We start from the raw sequence: 22684 nt of genomic DNA, 5'->3' as shown, positions 1-22684 counted from the left end.
GAGCGATGCGCCGGGCAGCCTCCGTGCTGAGTGGAGGCTGTGTCTGCGGCGTCCCCTTGCCGGCTGGTGCCACGTTGGCTCGGGGCTGGCCGTGGCGGACAGGGCAGGGCACGGGCTGTGGTGGGCACTGGACCTGTGCCCGGACCTCGGTATAAATATCTCAGGCTGCCGGAGGCTGTGTTTACTCGGCCCCAGCCTGGGGGCGGCAGCAGACCGGCAGGTCCTGGGGGCGGGGGTGACCAGGCCACAGCACAGTCACTTCCTTCTGGCCAGACAGGCCACAGCCTCACTGCCCCTTCCCACCCCCTTTCTGGGTGGGGGCGAGGTGGTGACCCCTCATTCTGGGCTCCCAGGGACCACCAGTGAACCCCTGACCTGGACCTCCCTGCTGGGCCTGGGAGAGAGACCAGCCGAGACAGGAGGCGGCGGCGGGTGGGCCAAGACAGCGGAGAGGGGTAGGAAAAAATGAGGGTGAAGAGAGGAGGGGGGGGGACTCCGAAAGAAAGGATGGGAAGCGGAGACAGTGAGGGAAGCTGAGGCCCAGAAGAGAAGGGGTTGAGGGAGAGAGGAGGCAGAGGCGAGAAGGGGCTGAGAGGGGAGATGAAAAGCCATGGGGAGACGCGACAGCTGCAGCGGCTGAATAAAAGGGACAGGGGGTGGGGGGGAGGTGGAGGAAGCAGCAGCAGCGGGGAGAAGGGACAGGGAGGCAGTTTCAGCTTTGGCAGGACGCACAGAGGTGTCAGACATGGGGGGGGGTTGCGGCAGCCCGAGGAGCCTGGAGGGAGGACAGACGGAGACACGGGGGTGGGGGCCGGATGCCCACGGAGGGGCTCTCCCCTCCCTGACTCAGCCTCTCCGCCCACCCCAACCCCAGCACCGGGAGGGAGCGGAGGGAGGCAGCTCCGAGGCTGTGATGGGGGTGTGTCTCGGGGCTCCACCTCTGTCTCAGCTACAGACGCTCCCTCTCCGCCATCTGACTAACCCTAATTCTGACTCAATTGCTGTCTCTCATCACTTAAAAAAATTATGTAACCAACTTCTGTACAGCAAAGTATATCACAAACAGATTTAATGATCAAATGATAGACTGGTGAAAAACGTGCACCTCACCCAGGGCTGGCTCTCACCTGAGGGCACAAACAGGAGCACCTGAGGGACAGACATCTCTGTCAACCTGGAGCCTAGCTGGCGGGGCTGCCTCGAGCCTCCTGTGGGAGACGGATAGCACACTGGCAAGGGCCTCAACACCGAGAGGCCCCCAAAGGTGTTGGCTGTTGTTAGCCTCCTCAGTGGCTAAGTCTCCTTCGGTTCTCCCACCTGAGGACGTCTGTGTGTCTGTCGGCTCGTGTGGCCCTGGTAGCAGACAGGCAGGCCAGTAGGGTGGTCTCTGGGGCTTGTGATTCTACACCTGGGTTTCCATCTCTGATGACCTTTAGTACGTGACATCCCCTTTCTGGGCCTCCCATGACCCACCTATGGAGTGGCACCTCGCTGGGGCCTGGAATCGGACACAACCTCTCAGCAACCTTACTTAACAGTCTCTCTGTCTGAAGACCCTTCAGCCTCCATCCAGCTCTGACTTTTTACGTCTGGCTCTAATTCCGTTTGACCCACAAGGCAGAGCCAAGGCCCCAGGGGTCAAGAGCTGTGGCCCCAGGAGTCCTTGGGGTATTCCCCTCTCTGGGCTGCAAGCTGGTGGAGGCGGTTCTGAGGGTCCTTCGGGCTTGGCCATGGCAGGATGCCACCACTCTGGCTCACAGGAGTAAGGGGTCCCCAGGCCCCACCTCTCCGACCATGGCCCGTGTCCTCTCCTGCTAGCAGCTGCCCCTCGGTGTGTGTCCACTGGGGGAGCAGGAGCTGGGGGTGGGGGGCATGGGAAGGCAGGTTGCCTGGGTTCCCACAGGCCAGTGGCTGAGTCACCAGGCGGCCATCTGGCTCCTATTAGCCTGGGGCGGCAGGGGGCTCTGGGGCGGCTCTGCGGCGCTGGGGGCAGGGAGGCCGGGGCAGGCTGTGTGGATGACTCAGGACCCATGATAACAGCCTGTGCGTATTTGGGGAGTGTAAACAGGAGAGGAGAGGGAGGTGGAGGAAGTGAAGGAAGGGAAAATTGTGGCTGGGCAGAGGGGGGCTAGTGAGGCTGGGAGGGAGTCTCCCTCCCTCCATGCCCAGCCTGGCCCGCCCATGACCCGTGTCAGCCCCGCCCACCTCTCCCAAACCTGGGTCTCCAGGGAGAGGTGAGAGCTGGTGGCCACCCCCAGGGTCTTCCCGCTGCCCACGGCCAGGCTGGATCACTCAGCTGTCACAGTTATGTTGGCCACAGCAGCCAGGATGGGGGATGCCCAGGCCTGTGGGGGGGAGGTGGGGGAAAGACAGCGAAACCCAGAGATAAAGGCTGAGAGACAGAGAGGGACAGAGCCAGCCTGGAGGCTGGCAGAGATGGAAAGATACCGACAGGCAGTGCCACAGGCCCAGAGAGTGAGGCTGAAGGAACTTCACAGGCAAGGCTCAGAGGTGGAGGAAGAGCAGAGCCGGGAGGGGGAGGCAGAGGCAGAGGGCCGCTCTGGGCCGACCTGGCCGGCTCCAGACACAAAGGGCCCCACTGGCCTCGGGCAAGAGGAGGATACTGACGGGGGCCTGCTGTGGGGACAGAGGCCAAGGCACAGAGATGGAGAGAAAGGCAGAGAGGAAGGGTGGGGGAAGAGAGAACGAGAAAGAGAGGGAGAAAGAGAGGAGAGGGAGAGAGGAGGATAGAGAGGGGCAGGTTGGGGGAGAAGGAAACTGAGGTGGGGGGAGAGAAGGGAAGGCCAGGCATCGTGGGGAGGGGGCTGCCAAGACCCGAGATGGGACCAGACCCAGCGAGGCTGGTGGTGTGGGGTGGCCACCCTTCTGTGGCCTAGAGAAAGTCGCAGGGCAGGCCCGAAATCAGTGGCCTTGTCGGCGGGGGGCAGGGTCCGTCAGTCCCCATCCAGCTCTGGGCTGGGCGCGTCCTCGGGCTCCTCCTCATCGAAGTACCTCTCCTCCTCATCCCGGGCTACGATGTCCAGGTTGTCGAAGTCAGGGTTGTCATCCACGGTGCTGCGGCGGGAGGGGGCTGTGAGGCGCTGGCTCTGCCCGCGCCCCGGCCTCCTCCCTTCTCACCCTCTGGGGGAGCTGGGGCCGTGTGCTGGCAGCTGTAAGTTGGAGCTAACTTACAGCTGGGTTCGGTGGGGTCTCTCAGGGCTTCAAACAAAAGGCAACATTTTCCAAAGCAGAGATTTTACATGAAAACTTCTGATTTCTCTTGAAAAGTTGGAAGATGTGGCAACACATGGGCCCATGTCTCCCTGGGGCAGTGGTTCTCAACCGGAAGATTTTTGCCCCCCAGGCGACATTTGTGATGACTGGAGACCTTTCGGTTGTTACTCCCAGTGAGTGGAGGCCGGGGTGCTGCTCACGCCCCCTGCACACTGCGCAGCGTCTGCACAAAGGACCAGTCAGCCTGAGGTTGACAGTGCCTGGGGCCCGAGTTGAGAAACCTTGCCCTCATGTGACACGTCACCCTCAGTTGTGAGAGGACCTCACCCCCACCCCCACTCTGCTCCAAACCCTCCCAGGCTCCCTCACACCCACTCACGGGCAGGAAGCTCTGTCCAATCCGGCCCTATGGCCTCTGAGGTTGCCTACCCCTTGCCCACCACTCTGGCCACCTTGCAGTCCCTCTGTGCCACCTCCAGGGTCTTGCACCTAGTGTTCCCCCTGCCAGGAAAGCTCCTCCCCCAGGTATTTCTTTTCTTTCCTTTTCATTTTCTTTTTTTTTTGCTTTTTAGGAATGCACCCACAGCATATGGAGGTTCCCAGGCTAGGGGTCCAATCGGAGCTACAGCTGCTGACCTACACCACAGCCACGGCAACTGGGGATCCGAGCTGCGTCTGCAACCCACACCACAGATCATAGCAGCGCCGAATCCTCGACCCACTGAGCAAGGGCAGGGATCACACCCGCAACCTTGTGGTCACTAGTTGGATTTGTTTCCGCTGTGCCACAAAGGGACCTCCTCCACGAGGTTACTTCTATCACTTTTACCCCTCGCTTCCTGCAGGCCTTTGCTCAGATGTCCCCTGCTCAGAGAGCTTCCCTGGCCACCTCATCACTCTCCCCCGACCCTGCTTTATTTTCCTTCCTGTCCCATCACCGGTAGATGCCAGATGCTTCCTCACCTTTCTCACCAGAGCAGGAGCCCTTCCATCAGTTTTGCTCCCTGCTCCATCCCTAGAGCGGTGCTAAGCCCCTGGTGGCTGCATGCGGCCCAGCAGCCGCACTCGGGGGGGACAGGCTTTAGTCCCCACCACTCCCCGTTCCTCAGGTCAGGCCTGACGTCCTCGAGGGCATCTGGCTTTATGACATCAGTAGTGCCCTTACTAAGGGCTCCTCACAGCCCAGGCTCTCGACTCACTGCTTGGTGGGGGACACTGAGAGCAATAAATGTAAAAGCGGCTCAGCCAGACTTGCCTCTGGAGCTGGGGATCCCAGACTGGACCAGAGATGCTCTGGCCGTGGCAACTGTGACCCCCATTCTACTGAGGAGGCCCCAAGGGTCTGCCTGGTCACATGTCACGGGGGCTGGGTTTGAAACCAGGGCCCTCTGCTGCCACACCTGCTGTTCCAGAGCACCAGGCGAGGCTGCCTCAGTTGATGGAACCATTTCTCTCAGACTCTGATACTTCACTCCCCTGTGTCCTTTTCCCTGGTGGTAAAATCCTTTCCAGAGCAGGTGGCCCCGTCTCAGCCCTGGGGTTCTAGTGGAGACCCTAATGACCAGCCCTGCGGGCACGCCGGCCGCAGGTGTTAACCTGCCAGGGACTACTTCCTGCAGCATGAGGAGGACCGCGGTCCTGGGGGACACTTAGGGAGCTCAGGGCAGCGGCATCCCTACCAGGCCACCACCATCCACCCACCTGCCCGAATGGGAACATTCCAGTGTTTTTCTCAGCATGGGACTGAAGGTCAGCCCTGCTCAGGCCCCTCCTTCAGTGAGGGGACTGAGGCTTGGAGGTGGACAAAGCTACTCCAAGGTCACCCACTGGTCTCTGATCTGAAACCCTTAGGCTGTGTGACCCCAAGGCCCACATCCTTGGGGTTCTGGGTGGGGGATGGGGGTGGTGAGGGCAGGGGCACACCTGTAGTCGAAGTCCCCATCCTTGCCGTCCAGGAAGCGCTGGTGCATCCGGCTGGTGAACTCTTCCCGCAGGATCAGCCTCTCTTCTGAGTCTGGGACCCAGGCCTCTGAGTCTTTGCCGGGCCTCTGGTCTGCAGGGGGACACCCGGGGTGGGGGTGTGTGAGGGGTGCATACAGAATTACATCCTTCATGCTGGGTGGCACAGGGAACACAGTGGTGACCAAGATGGCCCCGTCCCTACCTTCCTGGGGCACACCTCAAACACATGACAATACATGGAGTTCCCTTGTGGCACGGCAGGTTGAGGGTCTGGTGTTGTCACTGCCACTGCAGTGGCTGGGGTTGCTGCTCTGGCATGGATTTGATCCCTGGCCTGGGAATTTCTGCATGCCATGAGCACAGCCAAAAAAAGAAATAAAAAACCAAACTAAAACAAAACCCCCCACGTGACAACACAGGCCCTGGAGGATGTGGAATGAGGGGGGACCCAACACCTGATGGGCAGCAAAGGGAAGGCACCCCTGGCAGAGGGAACAGCATGAGCAGAGGTCTGGAGATCGGGGATTGTGCGGTGCCTCTGAGGAGTGGGGACGGGGATGCTGGAGAGGACAGAGGGCCAGGGAACTCAGGGCAGGTGGGCGGGGGGGGCGGTGGTGCCATGTCGGCTCTTGCAGGTGGGCCTGGCTGGGTGCTGTGGAGACACACGGTGGGGGGGCTGGGGTGTCTGGACTCTGCTGCTGGGCCTCACCTTCCTCGTCACTGTCCTCCTCCTCTTCCTCCTCCTCCAAGCAGGCCTCCTCCTCCTCCTGCTGCTGGAGCAGCCGCTGCTGCAGCTCCCGCTCCTGGTAGGACTGGAGCAGCAGGTCGGAGAGTGGGCAGGCAGGTGTGCCGGCGGGGCCAGGTTTGGGTGGCTGGTGGGCTGGGCCGCGGGCGCTGAGCTCCTCTTGGGTCAGGTACTGCCCGATGTACTGCTCGTAGAGCAGCGGGGCCCGAAACCGCATCTGCTCGTCACTGAAATACTCGCCTCCTGCACAGAGGGAACAGGGGCCGGGGGTGAGGTGAGGGGCTGGCTGGAAGGAAGTATACCTGGGCAGACCTATGTCCACCCGTGCGTGACCACGCTAAAAGGAAGCCCTAGACACTCGGGTGTGAGGGTGACTGTCCACATTCAGGAATGCAGGGAACTGGGCAGCTGCCTGAGATCGTGACTGCGAGGACGCATGCACGGGTCTGAGCACACGCGCGTGACTAGGCCAGTATTTACATGTGGACTCATGTGTCCAAGCACGTTGGGCACAGTCAGTCATTGGACGTCCTGGCCTCTGGGGCGCTGGCAGCCTAGGGCCCATGTACCATGTGCCTGGGCAGGATTCACCAGCCACAGCCCATCAGTGTGCACGGCCATGCGGCCACACACCCCCTTGCGGGGGCCAGCACACTGTCAGGGGGCCCTGCGTCGGGGAGCTGGTTGGTGGGCAGGGCATCATGGGCAGGTGTGCTGCGCATGGGAGCCAGTACGTGGACTGTGTGTGCCTGTCTGCTGAGCCTCATTCTAGCTGCTGGTGCGCACGCCTGGACACGCCTGCACATCTGCACGGAGCAGGCATGTATGTGAACGGGACCAGGTCCCACAGGGCATGTGCCCAGGTGTGAGTGCCCCTTCCAGACCCCAGACCTCACCTCTCCCCAGAGCGTTCCTTTCCGCAGCCACCCCTCAGGCCAGCCTGGCTCCCCCATGCCCCCACCCCTGGCTGTCTCTTCCTGCAGGGGTGTCTCCACCCCTCACCCTCAGAGGCCAGGAATCCTGTGACCCTCCCGGTCCCGGCCTCTGTCTGGTCGTCTCTCTTACCCCTAGGGCTCTGTTTCCGCTGTTACACACCACATGCTGCTCCACCTCTGGGGAGGTGGGTTTCTCCCTCCCCGCCTCCGCCCCTCTGTCTCCACCCATCTCTGTCTCTCCTGCTTGCTAACCCCACCTCCGGTCCTCCTCTTTGCTCCTCACCTGTCACTGTGTCCCACTCTTCCTGGATCTCTCTCTGCGGCCTATGTCTCCTCCCTAACTAGACTCTTCAATCCCGCTCCGCTTCACTTGCTCTCTGCTCTTAACTTCAGTTCCAGTGTCTCTGGTCACAAAGCTGCCTGAGATTACATCACGGTCACAATAGTACCGATGTTTTCCTTGACATTTTTCACACGCACGTCCTGTTCCAGCGGCCTTTGCCTGCCCCGGGCCACGAACACATTCCCCGACAGGTTGCTCTCAAGACCTCTGGGTAAGGATCTCGTTTTGCTGAGGGATGACCCGTTGCCATAGTGCTGGATATGCTGGATACTGTGCCCTCAGCCTGCTGGCCTGAAATGGCACTTCTGTCAGCTACTGGATTCTGCCTCTTCTCATTGCCTGGCCCATTGTCTTCCTGGGGTCCCTGCCTGTCTCGTCCGATCTTCCCCGTCACCTCACCTTCCCGTCTCTTCGGCCTGTGCTTCTGCTCTTGCATCTTTGTCTCTTCCTTCCCCTGCCCACGTCTCCCCTCCCACCCAGCCGGCCCAGCCCCACACCTTGGATGAGCTCACGCAGGGCAGCGTAGCGGCGGTTACGCAGGCGGGTGCGCAGGGTGCGGGGCCGGGCGGTGCCTTGCCGGGCCACCTCGGCACAGTAGAAGTCTGCACGGTGGTCACCACGCAAGTGGCCGAAGCAGGCTAGGTGCTCCTCCCGGAGGCCCGTGCGGAAGCGTTCCAGGAACACCAGCGGCTTCTCGTGGTACAGCTGGCCCAGGATGGCCACCTTCTCCTGCTCGGTCAGGTCGGGCTCGCCCTGTTGCTGGCTGCACACGGGCAGGCGGCTGGCAGCCACGGCGTGCAGCATGGCACTCACTGCTGCATTCTTGACCTCCGGGGAGTCAGTGTCCAGGGCCCTTGGCACTCCCTCTGCTGCTTCTGCCTTGTCCTGGGGTCTGGATGGGATTGGCGTCCAGCTCAGCTCCCCCCAGTGCCCAGGACTGGGCTCCCTGCAGCCTGTGGGGAGAGGAAAGATCAGTCCAGGATGGGAGAGGGAGTGGGTGGAAGGGACTGGGTACTTAATCATTCACTCGTTGCACATTTATTGAGCACCTACTATATTCTGGGCACTGCTCTAGGCCCTAGAGCTACCACAGTAAACAAGAAGTCCACAGTTTAGTTGAGAACACAGACAAATGAAAACATACTTAGTGAAAACATAATGTGTTAGGTGGTTCCAAGAGCTGCGTAGGATGGAAGGAGGAGGGAATGGGGGTGAGGCTGCAGTTTTATTTTATTTATTTATTTATTTCATTTTTTAGGGCTGTACCTGTGGCATGTGGAGGTTCCCAGGCTAGGGGCCAAATCAGAGCTGCAGCGGCCAGCCTACGCCACAGCCACAGCAATGCCAGATCTGAGCGGTGTTTGAGACCTGCACCACAGCTCAAGACAACACCGTATCCTTAACATATTGAGTGAGGCCAGGGACTGAACCTGCGTTCTCAGGGATACTAGTCAGGTTCGTTACCACTGAACTACAATGGGGACTCCAGAGGCTGCAGTTTTAAATGGACATCTGAACACTCCTTGCCAAAAAAAAAAAAAAAAAAAAAAAAAAAAAAAAGACAGAGATTGAGTGGTATGGCCACAAACCAAGGAATGCCAAGAAGCTGGAAGAGGCAAGGAAAGGATTCTCCCTCAGAGCGAGCCCTCCATGGCCCTGCTGACACCTTGATTTCAACTCACTGATACTGATTTCAGACTTCTGGTCTCCAGAACTGTGAGAGAATAAACTTCTGTTGTTTTAGACCACTCAGTTTGTGATAATTTGCTACAGCAGCCCCAGGAAACTAATAATGGCTGAGTAGGAGGATTCTGAGAGACAGGAAAGAAATCAGAAAGCGTGGTGTCACAGATACCAAGGGAAAATTTTCAAGAAGGGTGGAGGGGTCAATGGCACTGAATTCTCCAAGTAGTCTAGTAAGAAAAAAAGCTGAACAGGGTAACTCGGTTTAACTACATGAGAAAGTAACTGGGGAATCCTAATGGGTGCAGTTTCTGAAGGTAAAAGCCAGACTGCAGTGGGTGGGAGATGAGGAAATGGAGGCAAGTATGGATGGCTCTTTGGAGAAGATAAATGCTATCGGGCAGGCAGCAAGGGATCAAGGGATAGTTTTCTTTCTAGGTTAAACCTTTTTTTAATTATGGAAAAATTTTAACATGTATAAAAGTAGAGTACAATGATCATCCCCATACACTCATCATCCAGCTTCAACAATTACCAATTCCTGGTCAGTGATGTTTCAACAAACCTCCTAACTGCTCCTCACCCTACACAGGAATACTCTGAAGCACTAGGATAGTTTTAAGATGAGCAAAACAAAAGCATTTAAGGAGTTCCCTTTGGCGCAGCGGGTTAAGGGTTGGGGGTTGTCACTGCTGTGGCAAGGGCCTGATCCCTGGTCTGAGAACTTCTGCATGCCATGGGCACCGAAACAAACAAAAACCAAAAAGCATTTTAGGTACTGGTGGGGAGGCATGAAGAGAAAAAGACTGAAAATGCAAAAAAGAGAAACGGGGGAAATGGATTAAGGACCCTGAAGAGGCAGGTGGGACTGTGGACTTTCGCGGAAGGGGAATTAGAATGAAATGGGGGTGCCGTTAGTCTGGATAAGCATTCTGCATAGAAAAAACAGGATGAAGCAAGGGAAGGAAGTGCCTTGAGAAGCAGGGTGGGCAGGTACAATGGGGAGAGTTAGTCCAGGACTAGGGGAGGTTTAAACTAGCCTGAGAGTTAGCCTGGTTAGGAACTGGATTAGCCTGGGACACGGTAAGAGCTGGCCTGTAACTTGGAAGAGGTTAATTTAGGAGGAGGCGAAAGGCTAAAGGAGGCCAGCCCGCGACAAGAGGGGTTAATCTGGACAAAGTGGTGAGGGGGACAGGTAAGGCCAAAGACAGGTGTCCCCTTATAAAGTGTCCCCCTTCGCCTTCATGGGGACTCATTTCCTAGTGACACCGCAGTCCCATGCTCCCGCCGCCAACGCGTGGCCAGGACCTCACCTTCACCGGGTTCCATCGCCGCTGCCGCGGCTGCCACGGCCTCCATCCTGATTTCCTACGACTCGTTAACCGCCGTGATAAGCTCTGTACGCCAATCCCAGTTGCACACTCCCGGAGGCCACTTCCGGCTGAGCACACTCCCGGGGCCCGGGGCCCCGCAGCACCAGGAACCGAAGTTCCGGGATGAGGGCGGACCTTCCTATGCGCATGCGTGCTCGCCCCGCCCTCCCGTCGGGAAGGGAAAGGGCGCCAGGGTCAGATAGGCCCTTCCGGGCAACCTCTGCCCCTAACCTGAACTGCTAGGAAATTGGAATATCAGGAGGGAAACATTGTTCAAACTGCATTGCTGTGACTCGACACCAGCATGCCTAATTTGGGGATGGTTTGAATGACCATTCTCCAGGGCCTGGGCTCATGTTTAGACCCCAAGTCTATTGTCTTATTTCTTCACCACTTCCAAGAATATTTACTAAGCCCTGGCTCTTGATTCTGTCATCAAACCTAATCTCTGGTTAGCATGAGATAGGTAATGAGATCATAGATTGGATTTACCACTTTTATATTCTAGGACCTGGAGAATCCTAGATGTGGAGAGGAGATCTCAGTCCTGATTTGCCCTAGGTTAATGGGTCCGGTGTTACCAGTGACCCTGAGTGGCCAGGGCTCCGGTGGACCCACAGGGCTAAGGGAGCTGCCCACCCTAGCCTGGTAAGCCAGGGAAGGTTCCTTTCTGGGATGAAAGGACACCCAAGCTAGGACCTGAAGGATAAGCAGGAATCAGATAAGAGGGAGATAGACAGGGTCTCAGGTAGGATTGGATAATCCTGGTTGCTGCAAAGACTTCAGTAAAGTCAGGGAATTGGAAGGTTGTTCTAACTTGAGGCCATAGTAAGGCTGCAAGGACTTGAGAACCTTGTAAAAAAATTTTTTTAAGGCCACACCTGCGACATACAGAGGTTCCCCAAGCTAGGGGTCCAACCTGAGCTGTATCTGTGGGTCTATGCCACAGCCACAGCAATGCTAGATCCGAACCGCATCTGCAACCTACAATCACAGCTCACGGCAACGCTGGATCCTTAACCCACTGAGTGAGAGGCCAGGGATCAAACCTGTATCCTCATGGCTACTACTCGGGTTCATTAATTCCTGAGCCACAATGGGAACTCCAGAACCTTGTAAATCTTTTTTTTTTTTTTTTTGTCTCTTCCTTTGCTATTTTTTGGGCCGCTCCTGTGGCATATGGAGGTTCCCAGGCTAGGGGTCTAATTGGAGCTGTAGCCACTGGCCTACGCCAGAGCCACAGCAACGCAGGATCCGAGCCGCGTCTGCAACCTACACCACAGCTCACGGCAACGCCAGATCGTTAACCCACTGAGCAAGGGCAGGGACCGAACCCGCAACCTCATGGTTCCTAGTCGGATTCGTTAACCACTGCACCACGACGGGAACTCCTGTAAATCTTTATGTAAGACTCTATGTATTTCCAAGGCATTTATGATTTTAAAAGGATTGGCCACTCCCCTATAACCTCAATTTCCAAGGCATTTATTCTAAAAGGGATTGGCAAGAGATAAAGGCAGTGAGGTCAACAGGGGCCAGGCATGTGGGGCCTTGAAGCTGTATTTAGTTTGAGCTCCTTTATCCTGTGCGGAGCAGGTAGGGGGTTATCAGGGCAAAGGCACTGGAGGTTGATAGAGATCTGTGAGGAAGCTGATACAGTAATCCAGACACTGGCCAAAAGCAGAGTAACTTCGCTTTTATATTCCCCGGGATGAGGGATCTGGAGCCATCTGGGATACACCAGGACTGACTACATTTAGACATGTTGCCAGGCCGCCAGCAGAGGGCACTGTTGCCCAACCCATGGATCTGTAGAGCCAGGGACTTCCCAGAATAGAAGACTTGAGGCCTTCCCTGAGCAGGGAGGCCACTCCAGCCACTTAGCCCAACTGGCCACCAACCTTGGCTCCATCTCAGGTTCAGATGCCTCACATCTGATCTCAAAACTAGTCAACTTTCTTCCCCTTATTTTGTAAGCTGTGTCCCCTTCACAAAGCTCTGAGACAGTTCCTATCAGGGAACAGATGGGGCTAAACTGGACACTCCTATGCCCCAGCACTGTCCGTCACAAGGGGCCAGGAGCACAGCATGTCCATAGGAGATGAAGAAATGACTCAAGTTGCTGAGGAAGGATAGGTTGTGGGGATGCAATCAGTCTTTTATCCCAGCTCACTTCTATTGTAGTAACATGTTTCCTTCTTCAGGAAGCCCTCACTCTCACCATACCACACCCCATTTTTGCCTTTGGATTGGGAGCCCCATCAGGGCAGGGTCCAGGATGGCCTTGGTCATGCTGTGTCCTCAGCACTGTCCACAGTAAGTGAGGAACAGAGCAAGTACCTAACATTTAATGGCTAAAGAAGTTCTTGGAATCCGCACCAGCCTGAATCCAGGGAGCACAAGCAGAAAGCATCCTAAGCCCAGCACCTAGGCCAGGCCTAATGTGGATGGGCAGTCACGCCCTTCACACCAGAGGGATGACCCTTAGTCCAGCCCCACTTTCTAAGTATTGGTCCTACCTCGCTCTCTGCCTAGGGACCTGTTCCATCCTTTTGTCTCACAAATTCCAGCAAGGATGGACTGGAAAGGCCAGACACCAGAGAACCATTTTTAAATGAATTAGTGGATTTTAAACTGAGGGCCCCAGGTTTAAGGGGGCACCCCCAGCACCAAAAATGGGGCCAGGCACACAAATCCTACAGTAAGTGTTTAATGAATGAGTAAATAATGTCCCCTTGAAAAGGTCCCCACCCCAATTAAAGGCCAACTGCAGTAACACTTCAGGGTTGAAACCCTGCTTCCTTCCTGCTAGGAGGTGCCATGTCATTTATTGAAACAAAACAAAAACAAAACAGGGCAAACACATTTCTTAATAAGTGCAGTTTGTTAAAATCCTGTTAAAACATAGGGGTCAGGGGGAAGTAAAAATAATCAGAGGATCACTGTAGGGAAAACTTTTAGATCTGGTACCTGGGAGACCTCGGGAGAGGAAGCGGTGGGAGAAACTTCATGTCCTGAAGGGAAGGAACCCCCTCCCCCCAACTCCCTTCTTCCCTCTCCCCACTTCATCCCACCAGAAACTACCAAGACGCCTGGAATAAAAGGTTTCAAGTTCAATAGTCACACTCTCTCCAAATACAAAAAGCAGGTACAATTCAACTCAACACAGAAGCTTGTGTGCAAAGTTACGGGAAACTGAGACATTGTATAAAAAGTCAGGTTAAAGATGATTCTGTGGTTTTGTTTTGGGTGTGTTTTGTTTTAAGGGTGTGGCTCTTCCTCCGTCACCTGAACTCAGAAAAGAAATGGTTATCCTGATGAAATATCAACAGCCGACCCACAGTAAAAATGGACAATTCTAAAAATTAAAAAAAAGCATAATTACCAAAAAATTCTGTCACTGCTTCCTCCCTCTGCATTTTGCTTTTAAACTTTTTTTTTTTTTAAGTTTTTGATTTTTTTTTTTTTTTTAAATCCTTAAAAGTAGACAGTAAAACAGCTCCTGGAAGAATTTACAACCAACTGCAAGAGAGTCTGGGAAGCTGAGGGGCTGGAGCAGGGCTGGGGCAAGAGGACAGGAAGGGGCTCTTCCCTCAGTCCTGTAGCCTCACTGTATGATGAATGGTGGGGATCTTTAGTCAAAAAGGAGGCAGGGGAAGAGGAAAGGGCTGGGGGACAAACAGAAAATAAAAGGTCATTGTTGCCTGTTTGAATCCAGAGGAAAACACCCACCCTGTCTGGGGGAAGAGCCCCTCAGAGGGGAGGCAGCCCTGGGAGGACCCGTCCCCCAGCACCACGGGACCCAGTGGGGGTGGACGAGGGGGGCCAAGGTGGGCGCTGGTGGAGGAAGCCGGGAGGGGCCCCCAGGACACACTGCTACTGTGTGCTTGTGCCCCCCTGTGTGTTCCCAGAGTAGCTCCCATAGTCGTAGTTCCCGTAGTATGGCGTCCACTGGCCCTGGTTCTGATAGTACTGGTTCCACTGCTGGGCATACTGGAGAGAGAGAAATCAAGGGTACCAGGTTGTCATGCACCCAGATACACATCTGGCTCCTCCCTTGACCCCACTCTTGCTCATAGTAGAGACACAGGTCTCCTGACAGAATAGTCAAGGAACCCTAGGAGGACAGATGCCACGTGGGTGGGAAGTTAAGAGACTGAAGCCCAGGTCTCCTGGCCTGCTAAACTAATGCCCTTTCAGGTATAGCCAGGTAACCATGTTCAAAACACTCAGAAATAGATATGGTGGCCTAGCCTCAACCAATCAGAATGGATATTGGCCATGGCACTGAAGCAGAGTTCAAGGTCCCCTGCTTTGCCCTCCTCTTGCTGCACTGGGGAGAGAGACTAGGATGCCAGTTATTTAGCAGCTGGTGCAGTGTCCACCACATGGAAGGGCTACACCAGATGAATGCCAGCCTGAAGCCAGAAGGCTGCCCATCCTCTAAGGGATAAACAGGGGTCTGGGAATACACATACATGCAGGGCCCCCAGAAGTCTATCCATCACCCCCTTCCCCCATTTCTGGCACCTACCTGTTGATACTGGTTATAGCTGGGCTGAGGGTAGGTCTGTGCGGTGGGGGCGGTGGTGGGGTGTATGGGGCTGGGTTGTAGCCGCCGTAGCTCCCATAGTTGTAGGCAGGTGGTGGTGGAGGTGGAGGCGGAGGGGCTGTGTAGCCCTGGCTGTAACCTCCTTGGTTGTAGGGTGGCTGGCTGTAACTCGGCTGGAAAGTGGGGGAAGAAAACAGGGCTCTGTGAAACAGCCAGCTTAGCTTGGATGGAGGAAGGGCCTTTGTAAGCAGTGGGCCCACAAAGGCACTTCCCTGGTGTAGGGTGTTTGAAGGCTGAGCAGGAGGTGGGTCTGCTCTGTGACACAGCTGGACAGAGTAAGTTGCAGAGCTGCACTCTGTACTCGAATCCCAGCTCTGAGACCCTGGCGGAGCAAGGCACACAGCATCTCTTGAAATCCCAGTTTTGTTTTGTTTTTTTTCTATGAAATGAAGATTACAACAGAACCACTCCTTTGGATTGCTCTGCATAGTCAGTAAGCTTATATGTACAATCCATTGGGCACAATAAATGGTAGTATTTGTTACAGGAAGATCTGCTGAGAAAACCAGTGGTGGCAATTTCCTAAGTGCTTCTCAGGTCCAGGCTGTATCCTTAGCTCATCTAATTCCCCCATCAACTCTGTGAGGTAGGTTCCATCGGCTTCATTTCACAGAGATGGAAGGGGAAGCTCAGAGAGATGAAATCACTGGGCCCATGTCACAGAGATAAAAAGCGGCAGAGCTGGACCCTGCTCCCACGTCCACCTAGTTCCAGAGCCTTCCCACAAAGCTATTATGCCACCTTTCCCTCACAATAAACCCTGAAAATGAGTCCTACTAACAATTCTAATCCCTTATAAGAAAAACGAGGTCCAAAGAGGTGAAGCCATTTGGCCAAGGGCGCAAAACCAGAATGTTGTGGGGCTCGGGTCTGAAATTGTATCTGTCCAGCTCCTGTTCTAAAAAAATTATTCTGGTTAGACCATTCGTCTGTGTCTCCTGCTGCCTCCAGCTGCCTGGCACGTGGAAGGTGCACAGTAAACGGAGGCTGCTCTGGTTAAGGGGCCTGAGAATTAGAACTGTGCCTGGAGCTGCTCTGCAGTGATGCTCTCAGGGCAGAGGCTAAGTCTTCACCAATCTTAGGGCCTATCTACACATCCTGAAGCCAAGGGGTTAGCCTCTTCCATCCTGGGCAAGGTAACTCTGAGTGCTGTGGGGACCCCAGGAGGCCAGGGATACAGCCAAGAGAATGTACTTGCTGGAGAGACCAATGCTTACAGCCTGCCAGAGAGGGATGATAGAACAGGCAGGTTCCCGATTTACTCTGGGTTTAGAAGGGATCTGGGAATATCTAGGGTACGTCCCAGCCAAAGGCACTGGCAGGCGAAAGGGCAGGGCTGGAGGTCCATGTGGAAACCTGTGGCTAGAGCAAGTGTTGGTGATTTCCCCGGTCCGACCTCTTCTCACCTGTGCACACCGCCCCCCCCATACACACACTTATTCTCTCACCTGTGGAGGGCTGTAGCTGCTGACTGTAGGGGTGCTGGTATTGGCGCTTGAACCAGGGATGTTGCTGTTCTTGTTGTAGCTGCTGGCCCCTGGGGGATTCCGAGCAGGGCTGTAGCTGGGTGGCGGTGGAGGCTGCTGTGGTGGTGGCTGTGGGGGCGGCGGCTGCTGTGGTGGTGGCTGTTGCTGGGGAGCCCGGTTGTAGCTGCCTCGGTTGTTGGAGTTGTTGTTATCCCGGCTGTTGTTACCCCAGCGGTTCTGGTTGTAGCCACCACCCCCACTGCGGTTGAAACCTGCAATGGAGAACCAGATGAGAGGCCCTGTTGCTCTCAAGTTCTCAACTTGGGACTCCCAGGAGCTGGGCTGTCTTGGTGACTGCTGTGGCTCCAGTGTGACCAGGCACTGAGTGGCTCAGTTCCAGTGAACAGCAAAGCACCTCTTCTGGGCTTCCCCAGAGCCCTGATAACACCCAGTCATCACTGCTGCCGACAGGTTTCTCTTGCCCATGAGACTATGGATCAGGGTTGTCTTGATTTCTACTGACCCCGACATCTAAGCACTGGAGACAGTCCTCTTCAGGTGGGGCCCAGTAGGCCTGCCTCTTCTGAGGCTTTGTGCAGCTTTTTTAAGCCCAGAACCCTTCCCCCAGCCAACTCCTATTGACCTCTGGGCCTTAGCGTATGTCCTGAGCCCTGCTGCCCCACAGGCTGGATCTGGCATCTCCTGAGCTCACAGTACCCCTGGGCTTTCCATTTAGCCCAGAATCCTTCTGGACTGTCACTAAAGCGTGACACAGTGTCTGAATCTTGGTTCTATCCCCCAGACTATCCAGCACAAGCCTGAAACAAAGTAGGGCATGCTTATTGTATCATGATCATACACTTTACTTGAGAGGTAGCATAACAGTGACTAAGAAGCTGGGTTCTGGATCACTTGATCTCAGTTCTGGATTCAGCTGGGTGAATCTCAGGCAAATCAACTTCTTTGTTAATTCGTTCATCTGTTTTAAAACCAAAGCCAGTTCGAGTATCTGCCTTGTCCTGTGGTGGAAGCCAGGCCTGGCAGTAAATGCAGTCTGGTACCTCTCCCTAAGGAGCTCATGGTCAGAAAAGCTGGGGGTGGGGGAGACGAACAACGACAGCAATGTGACACACGGATGGGCAAGGGCTCCAGGAGCAATGTCCAAGAGAAGCATGACAGTGGGAAAGTTTCCCTGAGGTCCCACACTCTGATTTGTCTCATTTCTGAGAGTTCAGCCCAGAGCTGGTACCAGGGAAACTTCACCTGCTGACTGGGGAAGCCGTCCCAAGGCCCAACCCTGACCCAGGAACCAAACATAGGGAGAACTTGGTGTGAGATGTCTCACCTCCTCGGTAGTTGCCTCCTCCACCGCTGCCTCCTCCTCGATTCTGGAAGCCTCCTCGGCTGCCCCCAGGAGGACCTCTGTTGTCATAGCGCTGGAAACCACCGCCGCCCCCACGGCCCCGGAAGCCTCCACCGCCTCGGTTGTCGAAACGCTTTTCGGGGGGGGGCCGCCTTGCGGCCTTCCTCGTTGTATTGCCTCACCAGCTTGTCTGCTTCCTCCCGCTGCAGCTCAATGAACAGAACCTCATCCAGGAAGTCCCCAACATCTGGCAACGTGAAGTTGGCTAGGAGGGAAGGAGGCCCCAGAGGAGCCAGGAGAGACAGTCAGCACCTTCGGAAGCCTGCTCTCCCTCAGCCCAGGACACTGGCCTGCCAGAGGGGGGAGGAGGGACTGCAGTAGGAACCTCAGAGAGACAGGGCCCTAAGCTCAGCCTCTCTGACAACGGTCAGGGGAGCCAATGAAGACCCAAAAATCCCTTCCCTGAAGAGGTGGCTAAGCCCCCACCAATGTTTTACAACCCAGGGAGTGGGCCAGGCAGGTGGAATCACCATTCTTACTTTTACAGAGAAACAAACTGAGGCTTGCTCAGCCAGCCCACCCAGCGGGTGCCAGAGGCAGATGAGCACGCAGGTCCCTCAGCATCTGCTCCCATGCATCCTGCCCCAGCCCATCTAGCCTGAAAACCCTGCCACAGGAGACACAGGTGGCTTTTCCATTCATAGCTATACTAGACAGGGAAGGGATAGGGCAGAGGCAAAGAGAAAGAACAAGATTTAAAAAAACAAAGAAAAAAGAAAAGAAAAACCAAGGAGTTGGGGAGGGAAAACAGTGTCAGGCGATTTTTCTCCTGAGGACCCTACTGAGATGTCTGAGGCGTCTGCTTATCTCCTACCTTTCATTTCCAGGACCGCATGATCTGGGACGTCCTTCCCTTCTTCATCGGTCCGCTTTATTGTTCGGTCTTTGAGGTCCTCATCAGTGGGACAAATTACAATAGCTTTGCGCTGGAAGCCTTCAAATGGTCTCATTTTTCGTCTCTGGGCTGACCCATAAACATTTGTCTAGAGGTAGATGACAGAAGAGGCAATAGATGGTACACTGCAAGTTGGTTTTTCCCTCTCAGGGGTGTTACGAAGGCGAGGAACTGAGAAAAGGACACTAGTTCTCCCGACTAGGGAAACAGAGGAAACTGCTCTTCTTCACTTTTAAAGATTCTTGAGGCCACACTCAGAAAACGAACTGACTTGGGAAAGTGGCTGCTGACAGTCACAGGACAAGGGATTCCTAACAGTTGGGCCTTGCTTTTTAATCCTATTTGTTCTTGGTATTGTGCATCACAGCTCCCCTGCCCTCCATTCTAAAAGTAACACAAGCTCACGGTAAAAAAATCCAGAGTACAAGGTATAAAGTTTAGAGTAAGAACCCCTTCACCCACCTCCTGCTGTTCCTACTTCCCAGAGACAACTTGTGTTGTACTTCTTGGGTATTTCTAGAAATATCTTGTGTGACTTTTAACCCTAATGGAGTCAAACAACACATACTATTTTGAAGCCTTTTTTTCCCCCACTTAATGTTTCTCTATCCTTTTTCTTCAGTGCTCCTTTTTACTGTTTATAAAACAGGTGCCATAATTAACTAGCCCCTTTGATAACTATGTAGATTATTTTCATCAACACCTTGGTTCTCTTACTCCTTCAGCCTTTCTCTGAAACACCATCCTTACCTACAAGCCTCTAACCAGGGAGCTTGACAAGACAATAGCCTGTGTTTCTTGCAAGTGCAGTTTCGCTACTCATGTTCTTCCTTTCCTCTAGGTGATGGTTTGGGGCGTCCTGGGCTGGTGCTGGCACAGAGCGGTGCTCTAGGACACACCTGAGAGCAGTTACTACCAACAGCTTCCATTCACTGAATATCTGCCATATGCTGGGCCCTTTGGGACCAGGACCCACATCTGTCAAACCCCAGTGCTCCACGGACTCAGCCTGTGCACCTGAATCACCCAGACACTACTGAAAAAAAGTGGCTCAAACCCCAAATTCAGTCTGTGGAGGTTGGACCCAGGCACCCACCGTTTTCACATTCAGACACTCAACAGGACTGGAGTAATAAGGAATTCTGCATTTAAATAACTTTTAGTGGCTCTGACTGGCACTCAAGGGAGAAGCACAGAGGGGAAGATATCTGTAAAGAGGCAAGTTTAAATAAAAAAAAAAAAAACTGCTGTGTTTTGCAGAAGCATCCTGGCAGGGTGGAAAAATCCCAGGGTTGAATCAGATGTGGCCCCTCATTCACTATGGCCAGTCCTTGTAGTTGCCTCATCTGTAAATTGGGGATAAAAGCCTCCCTCCTGGGCCTGGTGAGGTCTGAGCAGGAAGAGAATCATAAAGCAACCCATCAAGTGTGACGACCTCCTGGAATGGGGGCTACATTGTGGCCTCCAGCGCAGGAGCTACCAGGCGGTACGGGGGGATGGCTCAGCACACCCCAACTCTAATGTGACTTGGTCACGTCAGACCTGTGTGGCTTTGAGTGAGTGACTTCCATTCGGAACCTCAGTCTGCATATTTACTAAGTCTCAAGTCCATCATATGGTCAGTATTAAGACTGAAGAAGCAGAAGTTTCCACAGTGGTGCAATGGGACTGGTGGTGTCTTGGGAATGCTGGGATGCCAGTTCGATCCCCAGCCTGGCATAGTGGGTTAAGGATTTGGCATTGCTGAGGCTGCAGATTATATCTGATCCCTGGCTTGAGAACTCCACAGGCCATGGGGTGGGCAAAAAAGAAAACAGAAACCAAACCAAAAAGACTGAAGGAGCTCATGTGAGTAAAAGCTTTTAGTTATTAGCTCAGGGTCTGGCTCACAGCCATGCTCGACAAATGGAAGTCACTGTTGACATGATATGGCCATCGCTGGGTGGGGTGCACCGGATTTTCTTACTGTCATGTTGAACTGAAGCAACCCAGACCAAGGGAAGGTCAAGCTATAGTGATTTATCAGAAAGGCAGGGGTGGTGAGACAGGGTGGAAAGAACACAGGCTCTGGGGAAGAGGCCCGAGGCTGAAATCCCAGTTGTGTCCTCTACTATTTGTGAGGCTGCAGACAAGTCACCTAAATCATGTGAAATTAGTCTCAAATTTCTGTACTGGAAAGACAGGGATCCTTCTCCTTCCTCCTGGCTCTGGTGAGGATTTGCAGACGTGAAAATGTCTGGTAGTCTGAAAATATGGCAAACAGGACTGACACTGACCTAGGAGGGGCTTCCCAATGGAAAGGGGCAAGGAAAGATAAGTTTGAGGAAAAGACGAGGCACAAGAGAGCCTTTTCTAGGGCTGCACCCGCGGCATATGGAGGTCCCCAGGCTAGGGGTCCAATCGGAGCTGTAGCCACCGGCCTACACCAGGGCCACAGCAACGTGGGATCCGAGCTGCGTCTGCAACCTACACCACAGCTCACAGCAATGCCAGATCCTTAACCCATTGAGCAAGGCCAGGGATAGAACCCGCAACCTCATGGTTCCTAGTCGGATTCATTAACGACTACGCCACGACGGGAACTCCAAGAGAGCCTTTCCTAAAATACAAGGACCAGGAAGCCGGGACCCCAGTGAACACCTGTTGGCACATCTGGGCAGTGGGTGCAGCTGTTCTTTAAACCAACCTGACTCCATGGCCCTGACACATACAGCAGGCAAGAATATTCTTCCCTGCTCCCCAGGGAATGTCCAACCTTTATTAAGGGGGAGCAGCAGGTAAAGAGGGTATGTATGCTGGGTATACATATGCTGTAATCTATGCCTTGGCACTTGGCCCAAGGAGGCCTTAAGCCACAAATGGTTAAAAAGCACCCAAGTTACAAGGTCAGGTCTTCCTCCCCAGACCTCATTCCTAAAAGCAAAGCAGGTGGCATCTGCTCACAGGAATGCAGAATCTGCCTTCCTCCAGCTAAATAATGAGGTTTTCTCCTGGCACGAAAACCAGAGTAGACAGGTGCCAGGGGTGAATGTGGCCTCAGCCATACTGTGGACAATTCATTCCATTGTTTGCTTGCCCATAAAAAGTGATACTATTTCAATCCCTTTGAACTTCAAGGACATGGATAAACAGACCTGCTCTGTCCTGAAGAGGGGACAGAGAAGAGAAGCATCGCTGCCAAGAGGCTAGTCCCTGTAGCTTCATGATGGAAGAAATGGGGACAGAAAAGCAGGACTCATATGAACAGCTGGCCTCTGTCCTGGGAAGTGGCTAGACTCTGAGGGATGGTTCCTCTGACACTTTGGAACTGAGTTGCTAAGGACCCTTATGGTGACAGTTTTCAAGACTGCACCTGCCTCCCCTCATTCCTTGGCTTGGGGAAGAAAAGGGCATAAGCCACGCCAGCAGAAATGCAAATACTTGGCTTTCCTGGAGGAAAGGGGACTTAGCTGTTGGTGGCTGTTGCCACAGCAAACACAGTGAGGTCAGAGCCCCTGGACTGGCCCAGCATTGCTGTGGTCACTGGGGCTGCTGCTGGCTGTTGCTAGGAGACCAATACAACAGCTAGGTCAGCTTTTCCAGCTGTGGAGGCTCCCTCTGCCTAGCTCCTACTTCTCCCAGTCCCACCCTGCTTAAAGATGCTGACTCTATGGAGGTCTGGGGCTGTCTGTGTTCCCTGGCTACTCCCATGTCCCTGTGATGTGGGCCAAAGGGCAGTAGCTGGGTTTCTCAGAGCAGCTGCCTGTGTAGTTTTGGTGTGTGACAGTCTGGGGGAGTGTAGAAGCCTGAGTTCGGTAAGAGCCCCACTATCCCTCATCCACTTTCATTCGTACTCCATCCACAACTCAAAAGAATCAGGCTGGCAGCAGGAGAAGCGTGGCTGGATCCCAGAGGAGCGAACTTAAAGCTGGTAATGAAAGAGTTCACTCTGGGCTCAGAGTGAGGTAAACCAGTGGAACAAACTCCATGTGTAGAAAAGAACTGGTCGGAGTGTCAGCCATGGAATGGGCTGA

At 54.4% G+C, this 22684-nt stretch overlaps 2 protein-coding genes across 3 annotated transcripts in view; both read right to left on the bottom strand.

Annotated features, from left to right (window-relative positions):
* Positions 1041-11168, bottom strand: CCDC97 (coiled-coil domain containing 97). Of its 2 annotated transcripts, none has more exons than XM_021094417.1 (5): positions 10216-11168; positions 7717-8172; positions 5906-6184; positions 5158-5287; positions 1041-3457 (listed from the first exon to the last, which is right to left on the bottom strand). In XM_021094417.1, the coding sequence occupies exons 1-5, from the start codon at positions 10259-10261 to the stop codon at positions 3214-3216; spliced, it is 1155 nt and encodes a 384-aa protein (XP_020950076.1). In that variant the 5' UTR covers positions 10262-11168; the 3' UTR covers positions 1041-3213. The 2 variants fall into 2 exon arrangements, with proteins under 2 accessions (XP_020950076.1, XP_003481909.1); XM_003481861.4 differs by having other exon boundaries at positions 1043-3075; positions 10216-10429.
* HNRNPUL1 (heterogeneous nuclear ribonucleoprotein U like 1) overlaps positions 13078-22684 on the bottom strand; it is a 35672-nt gene continuing 26065 nt past the window's right edge. The window contains 7 exon segments of the mRNA XM_021094416.1: positions 13078-14268; positions 14810-14853; positions 14856-15000; positions 16336-16625; positions 17699-17865; positions 17867-17981; positions 18591-18759. Of these exon segments, the coding sequence (XP_020950075.1) occupies positions 14152-14268; positions 14810-14853; positions 14856-15000; positions 16336-16625; positions 17699-17865; positions 17867-17981; positions 18591-18759 (1047 nt within the window). The 3' untranslated portion in view covers positions 13078-14151.

Source organism: Sus scrofa, chromosome 6 (genome assembly GCF_000003025.6).
Source record: "Sus scrofa isolate TJ Tabasco breed Duroc chromosome 6, Sscrofa11.1, whole genome shotgun sequence".
Lineage (NCBI taxonomy): Eukaryota > Metazoa > Chordata > Mammalia > Artiodactyla > Suidae > Sus > Sus scrofa.
This window is presented reverse-complemented; position numbering and strand designations above follow the sequence as displayed.

Bases quoted from the DNA above. Each gene is read 5' to 3' on its own strand.
- CCDC97 (XM_021094417.1), bottom strand. From the start codon at position 10,261: ATGGAGGCCGTGGCAGCCGCGGCAGCGGCGATGGAACCCGGTGAAG. The intron at 5,288-5,905 runs GTGAGGCCCAGC...GTCCCCCTGCAG, and splicing joins GGAGGACAGTGACGAGGAAG to ACCAGAGGCCCGGCAAAGAC. The intron at 3,458-5,157 runs GTGTGCCCCTGC...TCCTTTGTGCAG, and splicing joins GATGGGGACTTCGACTACAG to ACGCTGCGCAGTGTGCAGGG.